Source organism: Betta splendens, chromosome 1, assembly GCF_900634795.4.
Source record: "Betta splendens chromosome 1, fBetSpl5.4, whole genome shotgun sequence".
Lineage (NCBI taxonomy): Eukaryota > Metazoa > Chordata > Actinopteri > Anabantiformes > Osphronemidae > Betta > Betta splendens.
In genome coordinates, this window is record NC_040881.3 from 1021093 (window position 1) to 1033646 (window position 12554).

At 44.9% G+C, this 12554-nt stretch overlaps 2 protein-coding genes across 3 annotated transcripts; one reads left to right on the forward strand and one right to left on the reverse strand.

Moving 5' to 3' along the window:
* Positions 1 to 2877: 2877 nt before the first annotated feature.
* Positions 2878 to 5235, forward strand: LOC114862569 (myelin and lymphocyte protein-like). Its single transcript, XM_029163027.3, has 4 exons — positions 2878 to 3039; positions 3958 to 4125; positions 4326 to 4457; positions 4569 to 5235. The coding sequence occupies exons 1-4, from the start codon at positions 2950 to 2952 to the stop codon at positions 4641 to 4643; spliced, it is 465 nt and encodes a 154-aa protein (XP_029018860.1). The 5' UTR covers positions 2878 to 2949; the 3' UTR covers positions 4644 to 5235.
* Positions 5236 to 9332: 4097 nt separating this feature from the next.
* On the reverse strand, positions 9333 to 12550 carry LOC114867449 (galectin-related protein-like). Of its 2 annotated transcripts, none has more exons than XM_029170150.3 (5): positions 12048 to 12550; positions 11331 to 11414; positions 11135 to 11223; positions 10721 to 10904; positions 9333 to 9647 (listed from the first exon to the last, which is right to left on the reverse strand). In XM_029170150.3, the coding sequence occupies exons 1-5, from the start codon at positions 12084 to 12086 to the stop codon at positions 9504 to 9506; spliced, it is 540 nt and encodes a 179-aa protein (XP_029025983.1). In that variant the 5' UTR covers positions 12087 to 12550; the 3' UTR covers positions 9333 to 9503. The 2 variants fall into 2 exon arrangements, with proteins under 2 accessions (XP_029025983.1, XP_029026158.1); XM_029170325.3 differs by having other exon boundaries at positions 9478 to 9768.
* Positions 12551 to 12554: the final 4 nt, after the last annotated feature.

The window sequence follows — 12554 nt, forward strand, 5'->3', positions numbered from 1 at the left end:
TGCTCTTTCAGCAAAGCTGGCTGCAGCTGGCACCTGCCTGGTGGTGGTTGGCCGGACGAACACACATCCCACTCTGACCTCACTGTTTTGTTTACATTCATGCACTTTTCAGACTTGTCCCAGTGTTAATAATCACACTTCTCATGTCTGACATATTTCACATTCCACTGAGGACACTACAGAGCGGCAGTGACACAAACAAATGGTTCAGCTGAATCCATGCCTGAACACGGATCAGAGCAGAAGGACTTGGTGGCAGCATCACACTGAGGGGTTGAAGGAAGGATCAACGCTGCTCTTCACAGCACTGGAGTGACTCAACCAAACCCAGAGTCCAACTCTGTAGAACAGTGAGCATTGTGATCCAGTCGGCCTCTAGGACGAAGAGAAGCTGTTGGAAACAGGATAATTATCTTTAAAAGACTGAGGTCAATTGCTGGTGGAGGGGATTGTGTGGTTCTGTAGAACAGGTGAGAATCTAAAAACTACTATCACATGAAAGACAAAGGATCAAATAGAACAGAACTAAGCCCACATGTTGAGGTGTCCCGTGAATGCACCACACCTGAGAGGTGACAGGTCGGATCGGGTCCACAGGCCGCTCCCTGTACGACACAGTGCTGCTCGTTCAGGTGTGTCTGAGAAACACTAGCCACGCTCAGGTTTATTTTACACACCAGTTACAAGCAACAAGAAATGCAGCTACATGAGAAAACATCCCAGGCAATGTTTTCATTTCAAGGGTAATGAACGTTCTTGCCTGTGGCAAATGATATGATCTGCGGTGTTGGAGAAGAGAGGAAACCAGTTGAGCTGCATTGTCCTCATGCATCATCAGAACAACTCAGACGCGCTCAACGCCTTTAGTTTGTAGAAGCTCCAGGGAAAACCAGAAGACCACAGTTCATCTTTGAGTGGACCATCAGGTCGTCATGGAGACCACGGAACCTCCTGAGCCAGAGACGTGTTCACAGATGCATAAAATCTGACCAGGACTTGCAGAGTCATGTCAGATCATTTGACTAATCACAATAACTTGTGTAACGATGCTCGTTAGTCAGCTTCCGTCCGAAGGTCGTAGGCAAATCAGACTTTTAATGGGATTTATCCATGACTTGACCACTTGACTTAACTTGGCCCTTCGGAATCATCAGGCTCCATTCGAGTCTAGTGTAAAAGGTCAAATTCTTTATCTTTTCTTATCTTATCTATTACATCTGCCACAGACATGACATCCACTTGGATTGGGTTCCTACAGAATGTGATGACTCTGATGCTGCTGAGCCTGATTTGTACCAAAGGGAACCGAGCTGGTGCCACTCCCTGCTCAGCACGTCTTCATAGAAATACGTGACGTAGAGACATTTACATCACACAGACCTGTTTGAGGAGACGCTGCTGCTGTTTGCTTTCCACCTGAGAAATGCAGGTGGACAAGATGCTACTTTACAGACAGGAGCTGCTGCCGTTCAGGTTCGCCCATTTTCAGTCACGACCAATCAATGTTTTTGGTTCTACGGCTGGTTGTTGTCTTGTTAGTGTGGTTCTTCAGTGTCCAGGTGGAAACAGGTCCCGTTCCAGGTTTGTGACAAACCCAACAAATAAACCACCAAATCAATCCAATCAGACTAACTAACTGATTGGATTTTACTCTCCCAGCGTCTCGGGCTCTTCCACAACGAGGGTGATGCAACGTACTTATTATTATATAATCTTTGTGTGGAGGAATTTGACTGATTCTGGAGAAACATCGCTTGAGAATATTTTTGCTGATTAAAAACTAAACTTCAGATTCTGTTTGTACAAAATACCTCTGATCAGTTTATCCTCAGTCCCTGTGCACGGCCCTCAATACACGAGCTCACAGTGACCTTTGACCCCCACCACACAAACTGGGTGTTCCCAAATCTGGTTCTCAGAGCCTGTTGGCTTGTGTTGTCTCCAGCTTTCCCTGCCCAACCTGCCACACAATGCCAGGAACAGGAATGTTCAGTCTGTTCACGAGGGAGGAGCGGGGAAAACTAAGACACTCGGTTTCTGGGTGTTCAAAAAAAAAAAACAAATCATCAAGAGCCTTGTTGAATTCCTAAATTCTGTACCGGTTCCTCTGAGGACGGACCCTTAAGTCTTCACAAACTCCTGTTTGTTCATGACGTCTGACTTTGATTCATAACCTTCATGTATCCAACGTGGGAGAGAAGAAGTGGTTCATGTCTTTGACTTGGTGCCGTCAGTAGGTTCATAGACACATAATCTGCTCTGCTTCACATGAAGCTCCTCAGTTTCCTCAGTTGTGTTTTAATCACAAAATGCTGCTTTCCTTCGAGAGCAGGAGACAAGACAACAGGAGCAGACAGTGTTACAAACTCCTTTCTTCACAGATGTGATGCTCATGGTTCATATCCTTTCAACAGAAATGGGTCGGGCTCTTTGGATTAATTGCCCATAGAATTAGCTGAAAACATTCCTGTACAGTGTGTACAGTGTATTCATGATTTGACTCTGACTCCACCAGTAACTGGATTCAGCACTTGTCTGTGCTCATTTCCATGTTTTCACTTTCAGGTTTTTGAACAAAAGTTTTATTCATACTGATTGATCGATTCCAGCCTAATGAACACAAAGTGGCCGCCCTCATTCTGAAGCTGCTGTTGTTGGTATTTTTACTGTTGTCACATTTGCCCTGTGTTGTTGTTGATGCTGCTGCTGCTGATGGAGGTGAGGCGCTGGTTGTCATGGTGATAGTGGGTCAAACATTAACACAGTAGGTCCGTCTCTCTCTGACCCTCAGTCTCTCTCCGGTTCCGTTCAGTCGACTCAGCGAACCCTTTCGGCCGCTCCGGGGCGTGTCTCCGCCCGGCGGTGATACAGGTTTGTCCGGTCGACTGCCTCAGGTTTAAACGGCAGCCGCTCTGACTCCGCTTCAGTCTGAGCAGCAGCAGCAGCAGGATGACTTCCAACACTGCCACCATGGGACATCTCCCAAGCGGGTGTGGAATATGCACCACCATCCCCGACATCTTCTACCTGCCAGAGCTGGTAAGAAGCAGCTTTTACACAGCTAAATCAGAGCTGATCCACTTTTTATTTGGCAAACAAGTTTATTTTAGTCTGAAATGTGTTTCCATTGTGAAAAACAAAATCAAAACCCAGAAAGCTGTTCAAAATATTCTTCATGATGCAGAGGACATTTTCACCTCAGTGGAGAAACCAGAGTCAGATTCTGTCTTTTCTTTGCTGAAACTGATCTGATGAGTGTGAATCCCTCACATATCTCTTGTCTCGATGTAAACAGCAATGACTTGCAGATAATGTTCGTTTACATTTGCTAAACTTGCAGAGGTTTAGTGAATGTGCACGTTTGGTTGTAAAGCTGCTCAGTGGTGATGGATCCTCACAGCTCACACACAACTCGCTCGGTCCATGGACAAACAGAACAGTTCTAGAACATTATACATATGTATGTGTTACATATAGAGGTGAAAACCTTCCTGCACATGTGTCGTCTGCCTGAGGTTAAACCGTTTGTATGTATGATTCTAATCTTTACAAAACAGGATCAAATGTTTTGCCCAGCTCAGTTGGACGCTGCAGGAAACAGCATTCTTTAATCCTGCTTGACTATGCAAAGTGTCCCAAACAAGGACCAAATCCTCAGATCTGAGTCACTGAAGCCTCGTAGCAATATTATGATGTAGTTAAATAGTGAAGGCCAGAGGTCAGACAGACTGACCTGGACGGAGGAGCAGTGTTCATGTGATCACATCCATGACGTGACAGAGCAGGTGGAGGAGGGTGGGGCTCCATTTATAATGCAAACTCTTGCTCGTCAGTAGCGTGCGAAGATGTGCTGACACCTCAGACACCAATGAATCATTAAGGAGTTAAACAGAGCGCCAGCGCTGGTGCTGAGTGATGTGTGAGTGATGCTCCATGCGCCGCTTCCTGTTCCTGCAGATCTTCGGTGGGCTGGTGTGGATCCTGGTGGCGTCCACGTACGTGGCTCCGCCCAACCCTCAGGGTTGGGTCATGGCCGTGTCCGTCTTCTGCTTCATCATGACCTTCATCTGGATGGTGGTGTTCGCCTGCGGGAGCCATAACAACAAGGCGAGCTGGGCAGCAGCGGTGAGTGGAGCTGTTTCAGCGCCGGGTGGTGGAGGAGAGGCCTCAGCGTGAGTCCCTGAGTCACAGCAGGTGGTCAAAGAGCCCACGCTGACACACTCACACTCCAGCTTCAGGCTTTTCTTTGATTCTGTCCTTCAACATCTTTGGTTTGAGCTTTTGACTTTTTCAGGGTTCATTGTGTTTGTGTTTCTTCGTCTCAGGACTTCATTTACCACTTCATCGCCACCGTCTTCTACCTCAGCGCCTCCACCTCTCTGGCCTTCGTCACTCTGAGTCTGAGCAGGGGCGGCTCAGTCCTCTTCCTGTTCTACCAGCTGGACATCGCTGCTGTGGTGAGTCCAGAGCTGTCGGCTGCAGGAAAAGGCTGGTCTCTGCTCTGTCGGCTGTGAGTCCGTCAGCGTCGCTCACGCGGTGCCGGTGCTTCTTCCTCTTTGCTGCCGCAGGTCTTCTCCTTCGTGACGACGCTCCTCTACTTCATCCACACCATCCTGTCCGCCATACGATGGAAGTCCTTCTAGAACCGCAGCAGGCTTTCGTCTGGACGTGGACGAGGAGGAAGCTCAGCTCACAGCTCCTGTCGAAGCAGATCACTGAACTTCACCTCTGCCTTCGCTTCGGACACGGATGTGACAAAATGAGCAACAGTCCACTTTGAACACGGAGCAGCGCAGAAAACCGTCAGATGCTTGGATTTACTGGAGCGAGTGTGAAGAGCAACAGAGAACAACAAAAATCTCTTTCACTTTTTATATGTTGCCTTGTGTGAATTAATTTTAGTGCAGAGACACATCAAAATTAAAATATTATAGTTACCCTTGAAAACACTCATATTTCTCAACACAACACCTTTTCTGTTCATATAAATATTAACATCAATCATTTCAGTTCAAGCAGATGCTGCAGCTACAGCAGGAATGAAAAGCGTCATCAAACTGGTCTGTTCCCATTATTTTGTCCGCCCTGTGCTGGTCTCCTGTTACCTTCAGTCTGTGGCTGCTTTTATACCTTTATATTCAGATACATCAAAATTAAACTGACATGTGAATTAGATTGTTGCAAATCTTTAGAACTTCTGATTTGATGAACAATAAATGTGCTTGTTGTAAACCATGTTTGTTTCATTTGCGTGTCATTGCTCTTCGTGGTCGTGTGCAGCTGCTGTCTGTGATTTATTCTTCTCAAGTCAATCATCGGCATCTGGTCGTCGCTGCGCTAGGATTTACCGTTTTTATTGATGCAATGAACCTCCACATTGTCTACGCTCCGGCCTAAACAGCGGCTCCATTGTCATAATGACACGCTTTGTTTGCTAAAGTCAAAACACTGGAAATATGCAGCAGAAACTCATTCTGCCTTCAAACAATACAACCTGCAACCAAGTACATGAACACGTCCAATCAGTCACAACACAGCGGACAGAAAAATACAAACCACTGATCTCAGTGTGAATCAGTGCTTCATTGATCGTCATTGGAGCCTGTTGATATTAGTTGTTTGTAGTTCATGTCAAATTTAACTTTATTGCAAAGAATTGGATCCAGATGAAGAAATGCTTTGATTTATTGAATCCATGACATTTATTTTTTAAACCGTGGCAAAAAAACTAAAATATTGTAAATATTACAGAAAATACATGTAAACTAAAATACAGTCAAACTATCGGAGGATGAGACACGGCCACAGATGATACTCAGTCTCTGCTTTAGACCTCCTCCATCCACGCTGCTAAAGAACCTGGTTCCATTTTAAGGCCTAAAGACCGATAGCAAATTGAAGATTTTTGTGGAGGAGTGTCAAACAGGTGCTATGGTGAGTTCATACTGGTCTTACTGGTTTCTAATGGTTAGGAAGAGATTGGTCACCAAAGCTAAAACAATGGAATTTGGACAGTTTGAATGAGTCAGTGTTCGCTGTTTTTCAAAATGGAGGAGAAAATGTGTCAATCCAATGATACGGGTTCACACATTTACACATGTGTCTGATGCTCTGCTGGAATAGTGATGGTGAAAATACACTTCTTACCAGTCGCTTTGACCTGTTTTGCATAACTAGGTTCCACTTATTTTCATCATCACTATTCACAAACAGATGCATCTGTGTTTATATTTAACAGTTTCAGTCCATCTCACCTCCATCACTGCAAACACTAACCTCCATCCTCTCCTCATCTCACAAACAGATGGCATCACCCGGCTGGTGTGTTGTTGTTTTTTGTTGTTGAGCCTGACGGCGGTGGCAACATGACACCGTGTGTGACAGAGTGTGACAGTGAGTAAATACAGTGAACTGCAGCTGATGGATAATAGATGAGTGAAGCATCCACAGCAGCAGGCGAGCTTCAACATTAAAATGAGGTTCAAAGAATGTCAGTTGTTTTCGTGATGTTGATGAAACGTTAAAACAACGTTTAAAACTGCTCTTGACCAGGTTTGGTTCACAGAGTCAGTTGCCATAGTAACTGACTCTGAGTTTCGGTTACCTCGCTTCTTGAAACGGGTTTAAACGTACCCCGCTTTACGGGTTTAAGTTACCCCGCTTTCTGATTTCTCATTTCGGGGTTAACAAACTCAGAGTTTCAACAAAACCAGAACCCGTTTCAAGAAGCGAGGTAATGGAAACCCAGAGTCAGTTACTATGGCAACTGACTCTGTGAACCAAACCTGGTCGCGAGCAGGTTTTATTCGGGAAACCCAGAGTTTCCTTCGGTCTCCGCCCCTTTTTAAAGTGAACACTGTTTAAATACCTCATTTAATCTTTCAGTTCATTCATAGATTTCACCTGTTTCCTTCGCGCAGAGACCAAAATGTCCGTTTCTAGAGGATCCTGTAGATGAGGACGCTGTATTAATTCACACGGCATTGAATTTACGCCGCGAGAGGATTTTAACGCCATGAGTTAATTTGCTGTCATGTTCCCGTGCATATTTATTTGAGCGGTACCGTCTTCTCCATACATTAATAATCTTATCCACCCATACGTCAAACACATCACCCATCGTGGCCGTGCTTTTACATCCGAGCACATTCTTTGTGTTGCGTTACGTTTTTTTCCTAACGGTAGTTTTCTTTATAACATTGGAGACGCTGAGCACATTAGTGAAGCCACTGTTTGTAGAAAAGTTCGACCTCAAGCGCTTTCACGACACAAACTCCCTAAAGCCATTAAAGAGGAGTTTCACAGGATTGCAGGTATGTGGTATTTAATTTGTTTAATTGAGGCTAATCTGAAAAATGATGATCAGTTAATAACATCTTGCTGTGATCTGAAATAAACTGATAAATGTGCCGGTGCACTGACTACTCTTTCTAATGGTCACTGTAACTGACATTACATTGTTTACATCACCAAGATCATATGTGATGCTGCACATATCATAAACGTGAACTCATGAATATATAGTGAGTCAACCCTAAATAACAGGCTGCACTGTGGTAAGTACATGTATGTCCTATACACTCATTTCAATGCATGCACTCACACTCACAGGAACACTTCTATGCAGCACTAAAGTAATGTGAACTTTCTTCTAGGAGAGATTGACGGCTTTCTGCTGGAGATAGGGGTTAATGGCAGCCCACACTACTGACCCCTCACCCAGAACCTGAAGCAGGCCCCCAGCAGCGCTTTAATGTGGCCCTGCAGAACAAGAGCCCGGGTGGAAATGACCATAGGCCTGTTGAAAGCACGCCTTCAGTGCCTACGTCACCTCAGGGAAACACCTGAGAGGTCTTATTATTATTACTATTACCTCAGGGAAACACCTGAGAGGCCTGTGAAATTATTGTGGCATGTGTTGTTCTCCACATTATTGCAATTATTAGAGAGGAGCAACACCCTGCCCTACAAATACAAGACCCTGAGGAGACTCCTTCCATCACAGTAATCTGCAGAGTGGATGGACAGTCAGAGATGTGATTTGCTGTAATGTCTTAATCAGCCATCACCACAACCAATAAAAGAAACTGAATAAATGCAAATCATAATTTATTTGGTTTTCTTCATTTGCTACAAAGACAAAGGCAATTGTCAGACTTCACGATTCTTCCAATAATTCATACAATTCACCTGTAACTATACACTCACCTCCAGCTTGTGTTTGAGAATTTCAATTTCTACATCTGTCTTTTAAATCTGGCGGTCCAAGTATAACATTATAGTTAATTATTAAGATGCAGTTTTTACTACTCCTTAAGTGGTAACTGAAATTACAGAAGATTTAGAGTTACATGACATAGTTCCTCATTACATTTATAGAATTGAACTCTGTAAAAAAGCGGTGGAAGATGGATGGATGTTCCACTTTGTCTTCCAGCAGCCAGGTGCCGCTGTTTTCGTCCCGTTTGTGGTGACGTGTGATTTCCACATTTGCTTCTAGTTTGTAATGGCGGTAACTGGTTTCATGCGGCATTAGTTTGGTAAGTTTGTTTGATTCATTGTCAGTTTCAGTGTCAATTTTAATGACAGTGTGAGTTGCAATATTGGTCACGCTCTATTTAACTAACCGAAATGTTATTATATGTTATTATCTTATTTGTGTCTGTATTTATTTAATGTTCAGTGCTGGTCTGGAACAAAGTTTCATGTGTTCTGTCTGAATATATTTTACTGGTGCGCACTGTTTTGATGTATTTGACGTTTCCATTCCCTCTTATTTTACGTTTGTTTCCTGTCCTTCATTCATTTATGTACTTTATGATAAATAAATTTACATTTATATTTAACATTTACATTTAGACTTTTGCACATTTAACTAAATGTGAGAAAACATGTTGTGTCATTTAGTTAAATGTGAGAAAACTAGTTATAGGTGCTACTTTTACATTTGGCACCCCATATAAATTAGTGTAAATGTAATGTTGATGATCAACCATAATGCAACATTGAAATAACGTTGCCCCATCAACATTGATTCACCTTTCAATATCTAAATATAATCCAATGCTTATTCAACCATAATCATTATGTTTTAAGGTTGAAATGTGTGCTGGGACAGGAAACTGCAGCTGCAACAACAAACAGCTGATACACCTCAGAACCATCCGGGTCTGGTGGCTTCTACGAGGCCATCAGCAGCCACTGTGGCTAACGTGTTCAGCTGGTTCACCTGGTTCTGGACCCAAAGCTCTGCGCTTAAAGGTTGAATGTTTAGTTTTAGCTTCAGACTCACAAACATCACTCTCCCACAGCTTCATTCTTTTTAAAATCAATTAATGGTTCATAATAAATCATTTATTGTTTTCTTTTTTTAACTTGTGACTTTGTAGAAAGACAAAAAAATACAAAAGTGCAATTTGGCACAAAAGAAAAAACATAATAATAGTTTAAATAAAAATAAGAGCAGATGAGTCCAGAGTCTGAGCTCAGCCCAAGTTTATCCATCAGGCCAGTTTATTGATGCTGATGCTGCCTTTGATCCACATAGTGTCGATGTCACTGAGTGACGTCAGCCTGTGGGAAAAGTCAAACATCTTCTGCCCGTCCACAGCCACCCGGAACCGGCCGTGCTCGCAGTGGATCTCCATCTGTGGAGAGACAGTAAAAGTGGAAACAGGTGAGGGTCGGGGTCCGGTCCAGTTCCCCGGTTCTCCTGTCCTACTCAGTGTCACACTGGCTCCTCCTTCCGTCTCTGCTGGGCCGTCTGTTCTGTGTTATAATATCATAGCATCAACGTCTCAGCTTCTGAACCGATGGTGGGTCTTGAGGCCATTCAGTATATTGATATTTCACATTCTGTCCATGAGCATGAGTGTAATGGGAAACATTGTGCCTTTGTGCTTTTACTTATCCAACACAGTCGTCATGTGCTGGTTAGGTACAATACTGAACATTCTCACACAAACAACTAATCTCCTGTGCTGTCGTACATCAAGTCTAAACATCTGATGTTCCATTTGACTGACTAATAATTTCTGATATATGTTTGTCTTTTACACCCGGACTCTGGTTCCTTCCTATCTGACTCCCCACCAGACCCAAGGCTGTTAAAGCCAATGCATCTTGTCTTGGAAGCTCGGTGTTCCTTCCTTTGGAAAACAAGACATGACGATGCAGAAGTGAGAAAGCAAACATTCTCACTCACAGCGAGATAAGGTGACACAAACAATTCCATTGCCGCAGAGAGACATTCCACCAGAGCCAGAGAAAGGGGTTAAAAGGCAGAAGCAACGTGAGGATCGTGGGCTCTTTGCATCACACCTTCGTGGTGTGTGCACTGATCTCCCAGCTGGTTTTTGGTTTGTTGATGTGCACGATCAACATCCATGCTTTTTATTTGCTTTCCCCATTATTTTTATTTTCCTTTATTTTTATAATAAATCGCACAAAAGACAACTCTCTCATCTGCCTCGTTATGGGAAATTTCCACCACAATGAGCTTGTTCAGAGGATCTACCAGTGCCTCTCACCTCCTGGAAGCCTCAAGCTCTGCACTGCTTCTGCTACTACATTACCCATCATGCCCTGGTCCCAGCTTCATGCTGGTAAAGCTGCACCCGACACCTACTTCTCCTGGTTCTAGTCTAGTTGGGTCACAACCTCATAACCACTGACACAGATGGGTCCTGCCCGGACTCGGGTTATGGATCGGCACCGCTACCTTGAAGGGCTGGGCTTTGATGAAAGGGAAGAAGGGGATGCCTTTCTCAGAGTCGCCCCAGGATCCCGACACGCAGGCCCTGCGCAGAACTTGTTGGTCCTTGAATCGAACACAGAGCTCCAGAGCCACATGAGGGGGAGGTTCCCCAGAAGTTCCGCGGCCACAGGTCAGAGCCACGTAGAACCTAACAGAGTAACGATATCCAACCGGTGTCAGTAACTCAGAGGCACCTGATTCAGGTCAGGTCCAACATGACCCAAAAACAAAAGCCATCATCTTATCATGTCAGCAGCTACTGCAACTGCGGGGTTTGTGTGTATGTTTGACCTGTCACTATAACTAAAAGTGCACGTGTGAAAGATGGGATGGAATGAATAAAAAATAATCAGTATTAAGAGAAAATGGATGTTTTACCTGTCAGGACACGAATCCACAAGACCAACCACCACAACCTTCTTCCCCGGACACATCCCACCAGTGATGTGACCTCTGAAGGGAACAGCCTGCCCTCAGCGTTTCCATGGAGACGGAGAAACAGGCGCCACTAGTTAGTAACAACAACAACAACAACAACAACAACAACAACAACAACAACAGGAAGAAGAAGCACCAGATTCCTCAGAAGGTCTCCTTCAGGAGGCCGAGCGCGTGGTTGGCTGTCGTCAGTCACGAGCCTCGGTGGAATCGCCCATTTCTGAAGGAGGGCACACGTCTGTAAGAAGCACCGTCCTGCTGGGACCCTGTGGTTCTGTCGTCCCGCCGCTAGATGTCCTCGTCTCTGTTCATTTGACTCACCCGCTGATCTCAGTACAGTTACTCCTCCCTTTGTGTTGACCTCTGCACGGCCTCTCAGAGTTTTGGGGTGACCCCCTGTAGGGACTGGGCCTCAGGTTGAGAACCGCTACAGTCAATGTGTGTAGTGTTTCTAAAGGTTGCGTGTGTCAGACATGAGGTGTCATAGCAGAACCCACTGGTTCTGGTGTGTGGAACGCTCCAGCGTCACGTTAGTGTTTGTCATTCTGTCAAATGTGTGTTTTTACAAGTACTACTATACTTCAGTTCTTACTGGGATTCTGTGTATCCAGCATTTGTAAAACATTTCTCCCAATGCTACTGCTTCTTATTAGATGTGCGTCTTATTTTGAAAAGACTAGCTTAATAGAGGCTTTTATTTTGGCGGTTCCAGCTGGACATGTTGCTGATTGTGTCCAACTTGCCACTAGTTTTTACCATAACACAGTTTGACATGGTTTGAACCCTACAGAACCTTGGTGTTAGTGCGGAGCCAGCGTGCTGACCCGGTGACCCGTGATCGGCTGGGACTCACCTTCCTGCTCGGCGCCGCCGATCTGTGGACTTCAGCCATGTCGATCAGAGGTAACAAACAGCAGAGCAGGGACCTGCAGGACCAGTTTGTCTGCTGACGTAAAGCTGAGCCCGGCTCATTACGCTCTGATGATCAGCTGCCTCTGTCTCGCTCCCTCAGGTCACGAACAAATGGCTGCATTGTTCTGCCTGCTTCCAGACCCGTTGAGTCTGATAACAGAGTCCAGAGGTCAGAGCTGTGAATTAAAACACGCCTGGTCTCAACAGCAGGAAGTGAAGGAACACGTGACTCCACGAACCGGTTCAGATCAGTGCCTTCAGCTCAGACTCGGTTTGGATCAGAGCTGCTGTCATGTGGCTCCACTGTGTAACGCCCAAAGACACTCCCTCAGTCTCCTTTGAAACCGGACGGCAGAACAAAAACCGTCCCAACTGAAGAATGACAGGAAACAGGCGGAGGAAACGCAGGCAGACACAGGAAAGTGATGTCACTCAGCTCTGAGGTTCT

What these genes read in the sequence shown, in the direction of transcription:
- LOC114862569 (XM_029163027.3), top strand. Translation starts at nt 2,950, where the DNA reads ATGACTTCCAACACTGCCACCATGGGACATCTCCCAAGCGGGTGTGGA. An exon ending in AGGCGAGCTGGGCAGCAGCG is followed by an intron (nt 4,126 to 4,325) that starts GTGAGTGGAGCT and finishes TCTTCGTCTCAG; the next exon opens with GACTTCATTTACCACTTCAT. An exon ending in AGCTGGACATCGCTGCTGTG is followed by an intron (nt 4,458 to 4,568) that starts GTGAGTCCAGAG and finishes TTGCTGCCGCAG; the next exon opens with GTCTTCTCCTTCGTGACGAC.
- LOC114867449 (XM_029170150.3), bottom strand. Translation starts at nt 12,086, where the DNA reads ATGGCTGAAGTCCACAGATCGGCGGCGCCGAGCAGGAAG. An exon ending in GAGACCTTCTGAGGAATCTG is followed by an intron (nt 11,224 to 11,330) that starts GTGCTTCTTCTT and finishes CGCTGAGGGCAG; the next exon opens with GCTGTTCCCTTCAGAGGTCA. An exon ending in GTGGATTCGTGTCCTGACAG is followed by an intron (nt 10,905 to 11,134) that starts GTAAAACATCCA and finishes TTACTCTGTTAG; the next exon opens with GTTCTACGTGGCTCTGACCT.